Genomic DNA, 19,953 nt, shown 5'->3' on the forward strand with positions numbered 1-19,953 from the left:
ATAATTTAAACTTGCTTACGGCTGTAACGTATTGCCAGCTCCCAGCAATACAGATAAACAAAAATGTAAAATACAGCCTAGCCCCCCCCCCCCTCCAGTCCATACCAGGCCATTTGGGTCTGGTATGCATTTTAAAGGGAACCCCACCCCAAAATTAAAAAAAAATGGCATGGGGTCCCCCCTAAAATCCATACTAGACCCTTTTTCGAGCATGCAGCCTGGCAGGTCAGGACGAATGAGCGCCCCCCCCCTCCTGAACCATACCAGGCCTCATGCCCTCAATTTGGGGGGTGGGTGCTTTGGGGCAGGGGGGCTCTGCCCCCCCACCCCGAGGCACCTTGTCGCCATGTTGATGGGGACAAGGGCCTCTTCCCGACAACACTGGGCTGTGGTAGTCAGGGTCTGTGGGGGGGACTTATCAGAATCTGAAGGCCCCTTTAACAAGGGGGCCCTTAGATCCCCCTCCCCCCATGTGAATGGGTATCAGGTGCATCGTACCCGTACCATTCACCAAAAAAAGTGTAAAAAAGTAAAAACCAGAAAACTGTTTTTGACGAGTCCTTTATTAAAAAAAAAAAAAATAGTGTCCCTGAATGTAAATCCATCGTCAATCATGACGCCCACCGGACCCGAAAAATAAAAAAAATTTAAAACCTCTTCGCTTCTTAGGATGCTACCCGCAGTATGCCCGCTCTTCGGGTTTTCAGCTCTTATATAGGCAAGGGCCAGGGCCACCCGGTTAAATCACCGGGTGGCACCGCCCCCTTCTGTTATCATATAACATCAGAACGGGCAGTGCCACCGAGTGACATAGCTGGGTGGCCCTGCTCCTTGCCTATAAAAGAACTGTCAAAGCCGAAGAGCGAGCATATGGTGGGTAGCCTCTTAGGTGGCGAACGGTCTTTTAACTTTTTCTATTTTCCGGGTCTGGCGGTTGTTGGGATTGACGATGGATTTACATTGAGGGACGCTGTTTTTTTTTTTCTTTTTAATTAAGGACTTGTCAAAAACAGTTTTCTGTGGTTTTTACTTTTTTATCCTTTTTTGGTGAATGGGTACGGGTACGATACACATTCACATGGGGGGGGCGGGATCTGGGGGCCCCCTTGTTAAAGGGAGCTTCCAGATTTTAATAAGCCCCCCACCCACAGACCCCATAACTATAATCCAGGGTTATCGGGAAGAGGCCCTTGTCCCCATCAACATTGGGACAAGGTGCTTGTCCCCCTGCAGCCCCCCTGGCCCAAAGCACCCACCCCCCCCATGTTGAGGGCATGTTCTTTTTTTTAATTCTATCAACGGGTTCCCGTTAAAAAAAAAAAATAAAGGGGACTTTCTCCCCTTTCCTGCCCAAACCAATTTTCAACTTTCAGTGCTCATTGGCGTCTATGGGAAATATTGGTCAGCTTGACATGGCACTGCTCCTGAACCATAAGTGACAGGGACACCAAACTTGGGGAGCACCGAGAAGGGACCCAGAACTACAACATATCTATATGTTTTAAAAGGGGAGTATGCCTGTACATTACACTAACTGCACTAAACTGACTGAACATACTATCCACTAACTACTGCCTAACCTCTATTGTCACACACTATACACAACTGCTGTGTAAGCAGCAGCCTTATATAGTGTGGGGCGTGGACTTAGCCCCTGAGCCATGATTGGCCAAAGGCACTCTGCGTTTGGCCAATCATGGCTCTGATAGGACATTGTGCTGTGATTTGCCAAAGCATACAGTCAGGTGCATGCATTGACCAATCATCAGCAATCAATGCACTGCAAGATAGCAGTGCATTATGGGGTGCACATCGGTGCCCCATTCAGCGAACACACAAACAGCTGATGTTCAAGTCGAAACACACAGTCCATCCCTAATCCCTGGATACTACTTACATTCTTGTGAACACAGTCCTTTAAGGAAGTAGTAAAACGCAGTGTAACAGCAATTATGATTAGCCACAGACTATGAGGAGTATTTCATTTTTCACCTGGTTCACTCCTGCAGACCATTTATCTTCACACATCCCTTTAACGTAAGCCAGTCCCACTTCAGAGCCGAAATTAACATCCCTGAAAGAAACAGAAACATATAACTTACGTTGAACAACATACGTTTAAAGGGGAATCAACTGGATAGACAGATAAATGGGCAATTAAAGAGACCCTATCAGGTGTCTAAAGAAGTACAAAAAAAAAAACACCCCCAGAACATAGAAGGTGGTATAATCACCTTTATTATAGGTAAGGTTGAGTGCTTGTGCCTCCTGCCGTGTTTCATTCTGATAACCCTTATGACTCAATTAAAGTCAGGGGGGGGGGGCGTACCTTGCACATCTGTCAACTGGAGGTGGTCATTTTTTTACTAAGACCCCCCCCCCTCCAAAAAATAGTATGAAGCGTCAACGCATGCCATGCCAAATTGTTGGTGTGATCAAATTATGTTAACAGTGGGAGAGGCCAAAGAGAAAGGGGCACATTCATAAAACCTGAGCCTACTCCACCTATACTCAACATACTTATGCCACAGTACCTTTACCCATGCTTTAATGGCTGTGCCACAAACAATAGTGTATAAGACATGTAAAAACCTCAGCACACTCATTTTAATAAAAAGGAAATTGATCCATACATATGGTTTTCTACACACATCCTACCATAAAAAATAACTTAAGGAGTAATGAACTAAGAGTGCAGTGGTCAGGAGTATAATATGTAAAACAGATTGAGGGGAATTTATCAAAACTGGAGAAGACAGAATCTGGAGCAGCTGGGCATGGTAACTAGTCAGCTTCAAACTTCAGTATGTGATAGCACTTAACTGCTTGTAATACAAAATTGCTCCAGGTACTGTCTGCTCCAGTTTTGTTAAATTCCCCCAAGTGTCTGCATGTTTTTTTGTGCTGCATGGGGGAAAAAAATTCTATACAGTCCCAGCAACCCCAGTGATTCTGCACTGAGTGGGGATCTTTATTACACCACTGGTAAATGCCCTCTAGATCTGTGGTCAGCAGTGATTCATACCTCCTGATACACACCCCTCGGATTACAGTGGTGGCTGTAGATATTTCCAGGCATAAAGCCACCGGAATAAGTTCATATATAAACCAATCCACCTTTTATGTACAGATTGCAGAGAACAAATATCAGTGTCATAGCTATGGGTAGGGTGACACCATCCCGAGGGCGGCATCTAGGCAAGGGTCCTGGGTTCTGGAGGCAGCGCTTTAATCAGCTGGAACACTCCTCAATCCCATGCTCACTGCTGCTGCAGCGGCCTCCTGTCCCTGCTAGTACAGAAGCCCTCTGCCCGGAGAGTGACAGTCTGAGCAAGCAACTCTACGGGCAGCAGCTGCACACTAAATCCGGGAGCATAAGGGGGGCTATGTACTGAGGGGCGGTCTATACTGATGGGGGGGTCTGTACTGAGGGAGGGGGTCTATATTGAGGAGGGGTTTATACTGATAAAGGGGATCTGTAACGAGGGAGGGGGGTCTATACTTAGTGGAGAGGGGGATCTGTTCTGAGGGGGGGGGGTCTGTAATGAGAAGGGACTATGCTTGGTGAAGGGGAGTCTTTGCAGGGGGGGGGATCTGTACTGACGAAGAGGGGTCAATACTAAGGGGGGACTATAGTTGGTGGAGGGGGGGGTGACACCATGTTTTACCGCACCGTTTGACAAAAACCTTAGTGACGCCATTGGCAACTGCTGGACAACATTCAACTTTAAACAATGACAACAGTGCCTTGGAGGTTCTATGTGAAGATGATATCAATATAAGAAGTATAGTATTTACTGTCAATAATTGATTTTCCTTTGCATAATTGAAGAGTTCTAAAACAGAATAATGCTTTTGGTTTCAATATAGAGTACATAGATTGTGACAGCATTATACAGTCTGATTGGAAGGTAAAGCCCACCCTAGAATTTGTGTTCCATTCCTGCTCTTATTTACTGCTCTTTAATCAGGCCTGTAGAGTATCCCTTACAGTCCAGCTAGCACCAATGTGCTTTGGATATATTTTATTCAAGTTGCTTTCAGGTTATTTCTTTCAGGGCAAGGCTGTATCAAAGGCTTTAACTAAATAAGCAGTCCAATCAGCTCACCAATCAAATAAATGCCAACATGCAGGGTCACAAATATCTATAGTATGTAAGCAGAATAAATATGTAAACCATCAATAGATAACACCTGCCACTATAGTACGATAAAGTAAAAAACACCAATACATAAAAATTGTATGGAAATGCCAAAAGTCAGGCTGTGGTAAACTAATCAGCACTACATACTCCCTATATTGTTTAATTTTTACATGAAAAAAGATAAATACAAGCAAGGTTTACGTTAAAAACTGAGCATTATCATGGGGTTTCCTGGGCAATAGACTGTCTTTTCTCCATTCAGAGAATCTGTCAAGAGTATCATGTATTGTTTTGACTACTTGAAATTGGTCATTTGTCTTCCAGATTTCCATGCCAGTCAGGGCCACAAATATATTTAGAAGTTTGTACACCTGCAAATAATAGTGAAAAAAAGATACATATATATAAATGTCTTCCATTGGTATGCAGGCAGTGTGACATTCAAAAATACTCTCCTTTCTTCTAAAAATGAAACTGATAAAGGGGCATCAAAGCCACTGACCACCAACTTAAATGGAGCCCTACTCTTACATGTTTTAAATGTTGCTTTATCCAATCGACATCTCTGAAACCCAATCTGTGTGAACAGTACAGTAACTTGCTGTACAGACTGTATCAACTCACTAAGAAGACTCATAATGATGAGTAGCCTGGCTAAGAAACATATGCATAGTAAATACATGTTTTTATATATAAATTAATTACAAAGAACATCAACAGTAAGATTAATGTCAGAATGTCAAATACATATACATGGGCAAGACTGGGCAAATTACACACTGCTCATGAGTGAAAGGAAAATTGGCAGCGAAGGAACTGTGGGTAATTTTTATATATTTATGTGTCTGCCTTCTTTGTACCAGTAAAGATCAATTATACCCTTTTTTCTTTTTATGATGCGGTACATCATTAGTAGCCTCATTTTGTAGTACTAAGAGTTTTTTTGCCATCTGTGTTCTATTGGGAAGCTTTTCCTTCAATTACTGTCCCAGCGACACAACATGAATCAAAAGGAAATCTCTTCAGTGTCCTTTATTAGATAGGCATCACCAGAAATGTACCCATTAAAAGACTTCCCTACTATTCCTGTTACTGTGACAATTCATCATTTTTAATTTTCTCTCACTTTTGGTCTAAATTACACTGGTTACAAGGACAGAGAAACAGAGGTAATCTCCACAATGAGGAAACACTATCCAAAAAAAAAAAAGAAAAAGGTTGGCTTTAAATACAATTTAACATTAATGATAATTTGAAATGGATCACAAACCACCATTTTTTTCCCTGGGCTTAAAGCAAACATCAACATCAAACCAAACAGAGAATGGCATTTTAATTAAATTATTATATTGTCTTCATGCTTCAACCCTGTTTAGTACAGCTAGTTAATATAAATGAGATCCTATAAAATTATGGGCATAGTTCTTTGGGCCGAGGGCCCATGTATGATCTTCTTAATTATTAATTCTAGTGTGCTAGCAAATATGAATACTGAGGGTTAAATAATATGAATCACACCACAAAACTTTCAAAGCTTAGTAAAATAGATGTCAGAATGATATATTTACTTACGGTGTTAATGTAATTGATCATTTTAAATATCCGTGTCCGGATTTCTTCTTCCTTACCATTATATTTTATAAACTAGAAAAAAATAACCAGGTGGGTAATTAGTGTTTTAATATTATGTGTCATACATCTTTAATATTGCTAAACATTTGTACAGTTTGTCCTATACAGTAGAATTTATTGCCAGAAAAATCAGTGAATGATAATGAACAAGTAAATCCCAACAACCTGCAGCTCTACATAGGGAATAGTCATGGCAGTCTGTACTTGATATGTGATAAAGTGCTAGATTTTACTGGTCGCTGCATTTTGTTAAGTTACTAAGTAACTCATTCTGATTTTTGTACTATTTCTGCATAATTTGTATCACAGCTGCTGTATTTTTACAAAGGAATCTGTGCAAATTTTATGCATAATTATTAGGCACATGCCTACAGAATGCTTGCCCAGGAGAATGGTTGATGTACTTTGGCAGCATAGTCAACTGTGTGTAGCTGGATGTGAGTCTTGTTATGTGTCTGTCCTCCCCTCCTTTCGCTGGTTCCCCTAGTGTCACTCCTGGGGTTTCCCTTGGGATCTACTGTTCTTTAAGGGCCCATTTACACTTTAACGTTCTGCTGCATTGCATTAATGCATGAGCGATAATGTGAATTGCATTAGGGAAGCCTATTCAAATAAATGTACTACCAATGCACCAAAAATATGGATATGCAGTGCACTGACATAGTCCATCACAATGCACGGTAGTGCAATACAGTGTGTTGTGGTGCACTGCAATTGATGTGTGCCAAAGGCCCTTTGGGTTAGTTAGTTGGGAGGGCCATTGAAAATTAAGGCAGTGCAATGTGCGAATGGCTGTTGCAACAATGCACCACAATATGCAATTGTCAATGAGCCCCTAAAGAAAATACCTGCAATGAAGAGGTGTGAATGGGTTCTTAGAAGTGTAAATGGTCCCTTAAAGTGTTACCAAACCCAGGACCATGCATTTACTATATATGGTCTCCCACAATACACAGAACATGGAAATGCAATCATTATAGTAAATATAAATTGCTAAATACCTTTTCTCATCAGCAGTATATAGCAGTCTTGTGACTTCTATCAGTGTCTGGTTAAATCTTGTTGGAGGAGTTTTCATTCCCTCCTGATTGTCCTATGAGGATGCAGGACCCCTGACCCTCTGCCTGGACAGTGCTGATTGGTCCTGTGCTGATCACATGCACTTTCCCAAGAAAAAAAAAAAAACTCTCTAACAATACACACCAAACTGAGCATGTGCAGCTTGTCCCCTAGCCTTAGTACTATCAGGAGATATACTGGGGACTCTGGAAGAAAAGGCGGTTTAGAGGAAACAGGATCAAACAGCCTTTTTACACAATGCACTGGATTAACCCCTTTATGTTCCACAGTGAGTATAACAAGTATGCTTTACTACATAAACAGACTGATTTTACTGTTGTGGGTTTAGTAACACTTTAAGAGATGGGCAACCAACCAGGAATACACCGCCCTGCTGAGGATAAATGTGCATGCACAGGGCCTAAGGAAAGGAGTCTGGAAAAGTAACCAATAGAACATGTTATAGAGGAGGAAACCTGCAGCAGAAGAGGTCACAGTAGGTGAGCACAAAATCTAGGAGGTCACAGTAGGTGAGTGCTTTGGTTCATAACACCAGCACCGTAAGTGTTTAGGGAATAGCACAGTTTCAGCACAAACAAAGAGACTGCACTGAAACTAGAATGTGGACAATCTGTTTAATCTGGAGCCATCCCAACCACTTAGAGCGTTAGTATACTCATTTTTTTTACTTTTACCTACAGGTAAGATTATAATGAGGCTTACCTGTAGGTACAATTAATATCTCCTAAACCTGCACGGTTTAGGAGATATTTGCCCTGCATACAGCCGCTGACACTAGCGGCGCATGCACTCTAAAGGTTGCTTTAAATCTGAGTGTCAGGCAGGCAATACAGTACAGCCAGACTGGTGAACTGATTTTTCTCTGTTGTAGTTAAGCAATACACCTTCACTGCCACGGACAGCAAAAAAAAAAAAACAGAAACGGACAGATAGGGTCTTCTCTCTGCTCCCTTCTCCTGTCAGCTTGTTCATTGTCAGCATACTTGTAGGCAGCACACCGAATTAACCCCAAGTACTACTCCTTCTTCTCCTAGTCTTAGTGGTGTTGTACATTGGAATAAAAGAGGCTAAAAAAACAAGGCAAATATGTTTTTTTAACCCTAGTATTTTTTAAAAGGCATTTAATATTTTTTAATAAATACATATATGCATTCAATGGCATCCTTGGATATTGTCATCGAATGCCTATCAGACGTTTGGCTCGCAGAAATGCGTATGCGCACATAATTATTAACAAGATAATGAACAGGTGTACGCATGCGCAAAAGAATGCCGGGCATATACTCAGTGCATGTTGGCACCAGATGGGCTATTTAAGGATGCTCATGTTTAAGTGCTGACCTGGCTTGCCTCTGACCTGAAATTGGATCCTAATTCTGCCTTGTTGCCAGTTCCTGACCCCAGCTCCGTTCCTGACTACGTCTTTGCATTATGATTTTCGTTGTCCATCTGCTGCTGACCTTGGCTATCTCTGTGACCACGCTTCTGTTCCTGGCTCTGTTCCAACATCAGGGTCGAGTGCCTACCTGGCTGTCCTCTGTATCAGCTCTGCTCACCACAGTGCATTCCCAGATCTGCTGGGAGCTCTAACAAGCCTCGCATCTGGAACCTACAGCCCATGCTGAGTGCCCCTTTAACTTCGGCTGGATCTTCGTGCACAGTTACTGTCCCTGACCTGATGTTCTGCCAGTCTGCCTGGGACCACATCACCTGCTGCAAGCACTCCTATCCCTTGGTACCCTCTGTTCAATCCCCATTGGGACCTAGGCTGGAGATGCAAGAGAGGCCTACCTCGTCATTTCGGTCTCAAATCAATTAAGTGACAAATATCTTCCTGGAGTTCAGATTTAGGTAATTATATGACAGTTCCAATAAACACAACCCTAAGGTACTGCTTGGTTATGAGAGGCAAGCATGCAGATAACAATTAAATGTATATCTAAAAGTGACTTGTTACCTCTTTTTACATGTCATGCATACCACAAATACTTCATATATACAGCATTACGTGTATAGTCTTACCATAGAGTGATCTGCCACAACATACAGCTCAATGTATTTTCTAGCTTTCAGGAATTCTTGTACCTACAAGGATCAATAAAAAATAGCTACAACCATATCCGTAATTAAAAATATTTTTAAATAAGTTCATTTAAAAAAAAACAAGACATTACAACTTTAAAAAAGAAGACATGCTAGCCATTTTTATAGTGAAATGATGTTAACTATGTGCAGTGCAGTATGAACCAGAGTCTCTGTCCACAAGTGGTATGGGTTCTGGGCGTAGGGTTGCCACCTCGTCCCTTTAAGTCAGGACACACATTAATTACACAGGTTCTGTGGCTGATTAAGGTGGTAATCAAAATCACTTAGTGCCTTATGTGTATTATATTAGCCTCAGAACCTGTGTAATTATTATGTGTCCTGGTTTAAAGGGATGAGGTGGCAACCCAATGCTGGGGCTGTTTAAGAGTTTTACAGCAACTTAGAGAGAAGAAGGTCTGAAGAAAGAGCTGCTGATAGGAGTTATGGAGAGTGGAGCACCAGTCACCAGCCAGTCACAAAGCCCCAAAAGTGCTAATTCTTCAGTCACATAAGTAAAAGATCATTCAGCACTGTCCAGGCTATGTGATCTAACTGCGACTGCTTGTAAACAAACAGAGTACCAGCAGATCAATCACACAGCTACAACAGCACTAAAGATATGCCCAAAGAAAGAAAAAAAAAAGAATAGGCGAAGGACGGACATAACTGGGCTAACAGGAAAGTCAAGGAGTTATAGAGTTAACCAGTATAGATAAGGATCAGGACTCGGAGATATGATGTTACGTTCCTGCATTGGTCGAATTGAATGTTCAGGGAGACCTAGAAATGGTGGCATGAAGTCACACCGCCATTTCCAGTCTCTGAGTTTGTGGCTATTGGAGTAAGCACACTACTGTTTTTGAGATTTATTGAGCATCTGGATGCATTTTTATTTTTTTGTGCTTGTGAAGTTGGTTTAATAGATGCTACACTATATCCCCCCCCCCCTCCCCCCGGTGTTTCTGGCTCCATGCGGTGAGCGATCATCTTCCCATACAGTGTTGCCGTGATTCAGAGTCCCCTTAGTGGAGCAGAGTAGAAACTGTGATGGGAAGACCACAGACGGATGGATGGAGATGTCCTATCCATAGAGGGATGCTGTGTTTTTTAACATGTGCTGTTAGCTGCTCTGTCAGCTATGTGAACTGTGTACTCATTGCTTTGCCCGACCAAGATAATTTCCATCTGAAGTAATAGAAATAACTTTTCATATATAATGGTCCATTTAGTATAAATATCCTGAATACCTATGTTTCCGTGACTTGATAAAGTACATTCACGCGAAACTCGTCGTCACAGCCCAACAAGCTTGTGTTCCATCTCCACTTCCTTTGCTCCATCCAGCCTGCAACTGATGTAATTTCTGGCCCACAGCAGAGCTGGTTCCGGCATGCAGTGCTGGAATTGTCGGCTTCACGCTGACAATTTTTTACATTGCAACTCCTTCATTCGTGTTTTTTTTCCATTGGGACTTCTTCATCCATGGCTTTTTGACTTTCTGGTCATCATTAAGCATGGAGCTTGTTGATCCTCCATCAATGCCACTGGGTATGGTTATTGGAGCAGCCTGTTTCTTATATAATTTTAAAATTTTCATGTTTTTTATGCCCTATGAGGCTTAATAAATTACTTTAAACCACTGAAAGTGGCATCTTGCTAGTCACTTACTGTGGAACTTCAATAGATACAGCTACATGTAAAAGTCCTGAGCGCTGTTTATTTGGTACGTTCGTTTTACTGTGTTACATCAGAAAAAGGACCTATCTATGGTATGGCATCTTCTGTTGAATCCCAGGTAATGGTTAGCCAGGAATTTGTGGAAATGGAGCTGCCGGTGAAGTGTTGGTATTGTCCTCGAGCCAGTGTTCTGCGGCTGAGGACCTTTAAATAGTTTTGCAGATACAGATTTTGTTGTTGGCTCGTTAGTGCCTACAAAAAACGTTAACCTTGGTTCTTATTGTTATTATAATTATTTTTCTGTTTAAAGGAATGTTTTATATGTTGGTTAATTGTAATAAATGGCCAATTTTCACTACAAAGCATGTTGGTCTGAACATCTGTTATGCCCTAGTCATGATTTCTACTAGGGCTTCTGTTGGGAATGATCAGTCAGCATTGGCAGGGTAAGCTGATATCCTGTACAAAACCTATTTTTAGAGAAAGATGGTAAGGTGATTGTTGTGCTAGCTGTACCTCCCCAATAGTAATGCTCACAATTTGGGCTTTAACATGGGATGGAGCTACAGCGAGCAGGGCCAATAATACCCTCATAGGGGATTTAACTAGGGTTTTAAATGCTGTGGTGATGCAGTAAAATTATTTTGTGATTTTACACAGAACCTTTAATAGATGCCAGTTACTACTGAAAAAAATTAAAATGTGTTCCTATTGTAAAAGGGATACAGATGTTCCTTAGAGGTGAACATGGCTGTTTGGGGCTATGTTATAATCTGTCCCAGCTGATGATTTGTGCAGAATCTCCAAGGTGTAGTCTGGTCATTAATAAGGTTGATTGCAAAAAGTGACACAAGGTGGTCCTCTGTTGCATCAAGTATGCAAGCACTGTGTGGGAGAGGAGTCCAGAGCTTGTAAATGTGTACACATAGGGGTTGATTTACTAAACTGGAGAATGCAAAATCTGGTGCAGCTATGCATAGTAGACAATCAGCTTCTAACTTGAGCTTGTTCAATTAAGCTTTGACAAAAAGAAAAATCTGGAAATTGATTGGTTTCTATGCAGAGCTGCACCAGATTTTGCACTCTCCAGTTTAAGAAAATAAACCCCATAGCGTACAGACCCTGCAAAATGACCCACTCAATAGGATACATACCAAGCCCTGTAACTACCATTTGTATTTTTTCTGCTCTGCTATAACTGCTACAGTCTTACCTCAGCACTTCTCCTGGAGAAAGATGTTTTGGTAATTACAGACTCATTATACATGGTATGGTCCACTCCGCAAGTCTTAGGCTCATCTTGGTCCTGATTGGCATATACAGCATGTGCTCCATTCTCTGTCAAATTTAGGGGCTCAATCGAAAGCTTTTGTCCTTGAGTCATAATAATGCCACTAAATTAGCAGAAAGTTGTAAAAATTATATTTTTACCACGTACATTTACATAGGACTGAAACTTAAATATTTATTTATTAAATATTAAAAAATAAATAATGAAAATGATTATCCATAATGAGTGTAGGGACCATGTTGTATTCTGTTGTGTTCCTAAGTAAGTTTAGTCTGGTTATTGCTAGGCTGTAACAAGCCAAAGCTGTTATTTACTTTTCTAGAGCTCTGCAGGTCTTCACTAAGCCTCGTGGGTTGACTGCTTCTGCCTGATGCTGCTGGGAAGAAGCTACAGCAAGCTGTATGGGAAGGTTAAAGTAGTAATAAATCCAAAACCAAAAATGTAATTGTAGCACTGCCCCCTTGAGGACTGCTGGATATTACACTCTTGGGTCCCCCTGGGTTACCGTTAGCAACTGCAGCATGCACAATTCAACTCTTCTCTCTATGGCTCAGTCAATGAACAGTCTAGGGGATGTAGTTGTTTTTGTGGTTTTATTTAAATTAGGGATAGGAGAAGGGAAGAGTGGGATACTCCAACTTGAACTATTCACAATAGATGAGGACTCCTGTCTGAAGATGCAGCCAGGCTGCCAATTCACCTTGCCACTTAGATGAATTTAGGATTTTCTTGTTAGGATGAATTATCTTCGGGGTACACCTCTAGTACCCCCTTTCACTCCAGCTGCTGACACCCGCATCATGAGGTGACTATCCTACACCGGGGTGGCCCTCCTCAGGTCAGGCCCCCAGACACGATCCCCTGTACTCACGATATGGTTTTTCAAAGGTCTCCAGTGTCTCAACCCCTCCAGTCAGCTCTCATGGACCTCTGGGTTCAGCTCCTACCTTCCTTGTCCCCAGGCCGACCACCTGTGACCGCGTGCCACCACTACAGAGGAGGAGACAGCCTCCACCCTCCCTCCAGGACTCTGCTCACCAGCCAAAGACCCCCGCAGCACTTGTTTTCCTGTCTTTTATACCACACCCCACAATGCACAGAAAAGCAGTCTGTACCAATCACTGGGGCTGTATCAAAGCCTGTGTACCCATTGGCCAGGTTTTATCCACTGTCCAATATACCTCCCTATAGGACCAGTGTGAAACACTCCCCTAGACCAGATAAATCACACACTGAGAACCATGAGCAGACCTAACTCACAGATCCTGCCCTCTGTTAAGCAGAAAGCAATGTGGAATTTGCCTGCTGCTCCTCTGATAGGCAGACAGAGCCAAAACTATACTTACTCTCTAGCACCTACCTAGTAATTACAGCTTACCAATCATTGCATTCCTTTTCTTTTTTAAGCTTGTTCCCCTTCTGGTTTCACCTGGTGATCTGCCCAGTAACACACCTGTATTAGAGGATGAAGGAGCACAGGGACACCTTTGGACAGCAACACTGTCAGTCTAGGGGGAGGGGAGGGTATGATATACTAACAAATTTAGATACACTAACAACTTGAAGCTAAACTACAGCTACAACTTTATAAGCAGTTGACAGTTTTGTTTCTATTGGGAAAAAGGTTTTACATAAATATTTAAAAGCTAAACGTTATAATCTCCCATTTCAGTGTTTAATGAGGATGGATATGTATTGTGTGCATCACCATGCCGGCAATCTCATTGCTGTCTATTGGGCTGCAACGGCTACATGGATAAAGTCGCAGCTCCCAATGTGGCATCTGCAGGTAGAGGTGCATGCAGGTGCATGCAGATGTTTCTGTGCATTCACTGCATCCCAATTGACAGCTTAGGGACTTCTGGCAGTGCCATAGCTGTCAATTGGGACACAGTGGCTGCACAGACACAGCCGCATGCATCCACATGGATTTCACATAGGAAGAAGTGGCTGTATCTTTGTAGCCATTACATCCCAATAAACAATACCGGGCTGCCAGGACGAGGATGCACACAACACCTGTGCATCCCTGTGTCAGTAAAACACAGCACAGGGCACTGATTAAAATGCCCCATGTGAATGAGGTCTAAAAAGGAAAATAATTGCAGCCACCACATCTAAGAATTGGTAAGTTGCAGTATAACAATTGTGTTTTTGGGTTCAATACCACTTTAACCCCTGATGTTTTGAATATTTACCTGATGCAGCCAATCCTTGAGGAACTGACTCAAGTATAGCTTGGGGAGATGATAAATGTACTCTCCAGCTTCTTCCTAGAAGCCAGTTTTCTGAAGAATTGCTGCCTGGGCCTGGCCTCAGTAGGAGCCATATGCTAAGCTCCCTGAAAACTAGAGTTGGAGTGGATACCTAAAGGAACTTGGGATGAACAGAGGATTTTCTTACTTAAGAGTGCCACAGAGGAGCTGGGTAGAAGCTGCCATCTACACGTTGTAAGATGGGTTCTTTGCCCACATCTTCAGGTATTTTGGTCAGATTACAGAGGTACAGAAGCCAGACTCATGAGTGAGGAAACACCATGACTGCTCTAAAAGGGTCACAGCTTTATTTGGCTGTTGTCAGTCTATCAGAATCTATTCAGAGGTCACTCTCATATGGCCTACTGCTGTAACAGTATTTGTGTCTTCCTATTTTTGTTCTTTTTTGTATCCTGTAACTACAAACCCTTTCTCCTGCATTTTCGAGACAGCAACTAAATGGTAAAAAGACAAAGAGACTGGGGCTTCATTTTTGGCTACTGAGATGTCAACCTGGTACTGAGTGGACTCATAATTGGCATAGCTGGAAGAACCAAACAAATCTAGCTGCTCCTGGGGGGGGATCACTACATGAGTAAAGTGCACCTGTACTCAGACTACAGACATTAAACTCTTTACATATTCTTAAAAAGCAGTACAAGAGCTTTAAAATAAGCCACTTGTGACCTCTCTATCTGCTGTGTTATTCCCTTTCAAAGATCCTCAAAAATGACAACAAAGACTCTAAAGTCGGTTTTCGGTTGGTTTCCAACAGTTTAGAAACACTTGCTTGGTTGTTTACATTAGAGCAGCCTTTCTCAATCTTTTCAACACAGAGGAACCCTAGACACAACTTTCCAGGATCAGGGAACCCCTGCAAATAATTTCTATTCTACAACTCATGACAAATTAGTGTGATGGTCAGTGGGAAGGATGCTCCTTACACTGGGAACATTGGGAATAATTATCCAGTGTCAGTGGCAATGTATCTAAGAGGCAGAGATTGCTCATTGCTCAAGAAATCCCAAGCAACTTCTGGAGGAACCCTAGTTGAGAAACCCTGGATTAGAGGACTGCCAGCCAAAATCTATTGCCATAACAAAAAAAAAACAAAAAAAAAGTTTAAAGTTTGAAAATGAATTTCTTCACAAGAAATTAGTTTTCTTTCTGGTATAAGGACACTTTGATTGATAAACATTATTTTATTGCACACCATTTTGGAGTAAACCATGATGTGGACTAAACCCACAATCAAGTGTTAAGTATACTGTACTGAGACAAGTACAGTAGCTATTTATTTGGCTGTCTATGGTTTTTGCGCTCATTCTCACTTTGCCATTTTTGTGTTGCGTTAATGCATGTGCATTAACATGCGTTGTGTAATATGACAATGCACGTTGCATTAAGGCAGCCCATTCATTTAAAATGGGCTCCCATCATACAAGAAAAAAAATGGACATGTAGCATTTTTTTTCCCAATGCAGCGTGCTCCAATATTGTGATATGCTATAATACATGTGCATCAGAGCTGCATTGCCTTGGGGTTCTTTTTTTTTTTAAATGGCCCCACAATACTCTAAGGCTCCTTACCCTAGCATAACCATGCATCACAAAAGTGTTTTTCAGCCTTAATACTTTCTGATCCAGAAGAAGTATGTAGAAATGTAGGTAAAAGGAAATTCAAAACATGATATGACTTGATATGAATATTTGTGTTGGGTCAGTAACTCAAAATGTACCAAAACTTGGGGATCTGCAAAAAAAAAAAAAATATTCAGTGCATGCTAGAAAGTGAGCTACATGTGTTGGAGTGTAGATATCACTAGTAACATGGAAACAGAGGAGTGAGCTATATGTCTTGAAGTGCAAATCTCATTGGTAACACAAATAGAGGGGGGGATCAGAGAGTGCTGTAGTGTGGATATAACTGAAGCATGGATACTGAGGAGTGATCAGTGTGTGCTGGAGTGCAGATATTACTGGTGCTATGAATAGTCACAAGTGTGCTGGAGGCTAGTTCTATGGTCTTTCCTTCTAGTATCTTCTATAGTGTATCTATTACTATTACTTATGTGATTACTTATGTGATTTTCTCGAAAACCCCTCTCTTACCTGAGCCCCTGGCACACACTGAGGCTGACCATCGAGCTGCTGTCCTCCTTTACATGGCCCTGATAATAGCAGTGATCCTGCAACATATACAAAGACAGTTATAGTGGTCATACACTGCAAGAATGGGACTGCTAACAATGTTCTTTCTAAGCTTTAGGTTGTAAAATCTACAGCACAACACCTTCAGATATGGACATTTAGCACCAGTGTCAGACACCCATATTAGTATGGAACAGTAGGGATGCGTTTCAGCTTTACAGCTATCATGAGCTTGCATTGAATACCAAGGATTTGTGATGTTTTCAAAATAATTAAAGTATTCTTGTAATGAACTGTCGCTCCCCTCTTCTGATAAGGCCTCATGAAATCTGTCAGTGGTTAGCCCCCATCCCTAGAACCAGTAAGGCTACATTCACATGACTGAATAGCAGTGGCCGGGGTAGGCTGCCAGCAACAGTCAGTAGATTCCATAATGCTGAAGCATCCATTGGTGAAATTGCGAGGTAAAGGGGGGTGGGGTGGTCACACACAAACTGGCCACAGCTAAATGGCCAACTTGTATGAGGCCATAGCATAGAGGTGGTATTTAGCCGTCTTTGAATGTAGAAAGCTATCCAAAGATATGTGCCTCTGTGAATGTAGCCTGAGGCTAGGTTCACACTGCTGCAACCCGATTTTGATCCGACTTTCAGTGCAATTATGTAGGGCAATTTGGATGCAACTTGGATGCTACGTTGAAGTGGTTTGCATATTCTATGGAGCCAAAATCGTGCTGGAATCGCACCAATGTAGTACAGGAAACTTTTACAAAATTAACCCATGCTAAGTTTCAATGATGTGAATAGGCACCATTGAAAACAATGTGATTTCCATTGTCATATGATTCTTTGCGACTCAAGTCACATCTGAAATTGCACTGGTGTGAAGGGAGCCTAGGTAGATGGAAGAGTCTCAGCCCTCAGTTTCTGACCCTGTGTTAAGGAGACCATCTCACCACTCTCAAATAACTACAATCAGATGGCCAAATATTGTAGTCACGGTTTCCCCCAGTACCATTCATGTGACCGATGCTGTTCCCTGAGCATTCCATTATCAGCACCATTATTTTTGTGATTCTATTGCCCCTGTGTGCTCTTTTAATGAAAAAATGTCTGCATTAAAGTGAAATTTCTCTCTATTCTGATTTCACTGGTCTACAAATTTTGGGAAATTATCGACCTCTGAGATAAAATGTGCTAATTCTTACATATTTCAATTAGATGAATTAGAAAACAGGTGATGAAGGTGCCGTTTGTCTAAAGTTTTCAAGATATTTCACAATAAAGATTTATACGCAGGCGAGTATATTTGCCTAAAAGTGAGGGAGGTGTCTGATGCCTCATAATGTCTCAGCAAAGTAGGGTAGAACAATAAAAATGGTCATGGACATGGAAGTGTACACATGTATCTTCACTGAGACTAAAGATAATAACCTAACTGTAATTTATTGTTCTTTTATTGCAAAGTAGATTTGTCTTGGTCAGAGCTACGCATCATACAGTTAAATCTGGTGGCTTGTAAAAGTGTCATTGCCCAATATTTCCAATATTTCCAAGGAACATTATTCTGAGGGATATTTTGCCTCAGAAGCCAAGATGCCTCAAAACTGTGTAAACAATGCAGATAACTACTGCTACATTTACATTTGCATCTCAAACATGCAGTATGATGGCAGTGGTAGAAAAGGCATACCACTTATATTTTGGATGCAAAATAGGGGATCAGGACAAGAGATGGGCCCCTCATTATTGTTGCATTACATATGCAACTTATCTGTGTCATTAGCTAAACAAGAAGTAAAAGTCCATACCTTTCACTGTCCCAATGGTGTGGAGGGAGAATGAAAATGTTATATGAAAAACCAATAAATGAATGGAAAGTTAGGGTATTGGTATCAATAAAAAGATACATTTATAATGATTGGTGTGGCACCATTCTCATTGCTATATCACATTTTACAGAAAAGTTATGGAGAATAATTGCACATCTCTCTCGTAAGTTTGAATTATTTTGATGCAATTTTGACCCGAAGCTGTTACATGGAAATTGGAGCCAATTAATATTCAGGACTTAATTTTATAAATAAATTAGTGACCAAATTCTGGTAAAATTTAGCTACTTTAATTTTCGAGGCTTTCCCCTCATAGACCAGTGTTTGTGGAGGGCATACTACAGCCCAGAGAACAAGAGGAAAGAGGATTCAACAACTTCAAGGTCAATACATAAATATGTTCAGATAAGAAATAAACATATTTCTTCCCCATTTAATTTGTCCTGGTGAGTGACATTTCTCCTCACAGAATGCTGAGGCCGGGGCTCCCGGATAATGGAAAAGCACCAGAAGCATTTTTTGCACAGTAACTAATAATGATCCAAATAACAGGGGGAATGGCAGGGGTGCATTCATTTAAGCTAAAAATTTCCCAATCTTTTTAACTCAGAAAATTGGAAGATATGAAATTAAACATCAGTTTTTGTCATCCTACATACCACTTTTTCTGGAATAGTGGTCACAGGAGTTCCATCATCCAGATAATGAGTCTCTGTATAGTTATTGGAGAGCAGATCCCTGTGGGGAAACAGAATGCATCTAAGAAAATTGTCCATTATAAACTTAAAGAGGAACTACAGCCTGCTCACATAATTTGTAATTAAAACATCTTTGCCATTCTGAAGCTTCCCTCCAATCACTTTGCATATTATTTCATATATAATGTGATTCTGTACTTGCCAAATAAGCTGCAGAAATCTCCCTCCACTAAAGGCTAGTATACACTATAAGAAAATCGGGCGAACATTTTCATCCAAAGAATTTTCGTATAGTGTGGACTCAATTTTCGACCACCGATTCCGAATTTTCGTACGAAAATTTCCGAAAGGACAGACTTTAAAAATGTTTCTCCTACGGGAGCAAAACAAACGATTTTTGTTTAATGTGTACCGTTTTTGTACGATTTTTGTACAAGAAGAAACAGAAAAGAAAGACTGTTTCGTTCATTGGTTCAGATTTGCTGTGGAACAACGAGGAAAATCAGACAATTAATTGCCCGATTTTCCTATAGTGTGTACCCTGCTTAAGTGTGGCTTCAGCTATTTTAACTGTGGGCAGCTGAAGCTGCTGCCTGTTCCCTTTCTAGATTTGCACAGACACACAGAGGCACACATACACACACACACACATACACACACACATGTACCAGTGCATTCGGAAAGTATTCACAGCGCTTCACTTTTTCCACATTTTTTTATGTTACAGCGTTATTTCAAAATGGATTCAATTAACAATTTTCCTCAAAATTCTACAAACAATACCCCATAATGACAATGTGAAAGAAGTTTGTTTGAAAGCTTTAAAATTGATTAAAAATAAAAAAATCACATGTACAAAAGTATTCACAGCCTTTGCTCAATACTTTGTTGAAGCACCTTTGGCACCAGTTACAGCCTCAAGTATTTTTGAGTATGATGCTATATGCTTGGCACACCTTTTTTTAGGCAATTTCCTCCATTTTTTTTGCAGCACTTCTCAAGCTTCATCAGGATGGATGGGGAGCCTCGGTGCACAGCCATTTTCAGATCTCTCCACATATGTTCAATCGGGTTCAAGTCTGGGCTCTGGCTGGGCCACTCAAGGACA

At 41.2% G+C, this 19,953-nt stretch overlaps 1 protein-coding gene across 1 annotated transcript in view; it reads right to left on the reverse strand.

The window, feature by feature from the left end:
• The window catches only part of LOC309553892 (zinc metalloproteinase-disintegrin-like VLAIP-B), a 127,374-nt gene that overhangs the window by 97,095 nt on the left and 10,326 nt on the right, over positions 1-19,953 (reverse strand). Inside the window, exons 4-10 of the mRNA XM_082255378.1 lie at positions 18,807-18,885; positions 16,278-16,354; positions 11,833-12,013; positions 8,880-8,942; positions 5,718-5,789; positions 4,347-4,516; positions 1,993-2,074 (exon numbers count right to left, since the gene is read on the reverse strand). Coding sequence (XP_082111504.1) covers positions 1,993-2,074; positions 4,347-4,516; positions 5,718-5,789; positions 8,880-8,942; positions 11,833-12,013; positions 16,278-16,354; positions 18,807-18,885 — 724 coding nt within the window. The remainder of the gene's footprint in view (positions 1-1,992; positions 2,075-4,346; positions 4,517-5,717; positions 5,790-8,879; positions 8,943-11,832; positions 12,014-16,277; positions 16,355-18,806; positions 18,886-19,953) is intronic.

The sequence above is a fragment of the Pelophylax lessonae genome (genome assembly GCF_965119305.1).
Source record: "Pelophylax lessonae genome assembly, chromosome: 4".
NCBI lineage: Eukaryota > Metazoa > Chordata > Amphibia > Anura > Ranidae > Pelophylax > Pelophylax lessonae.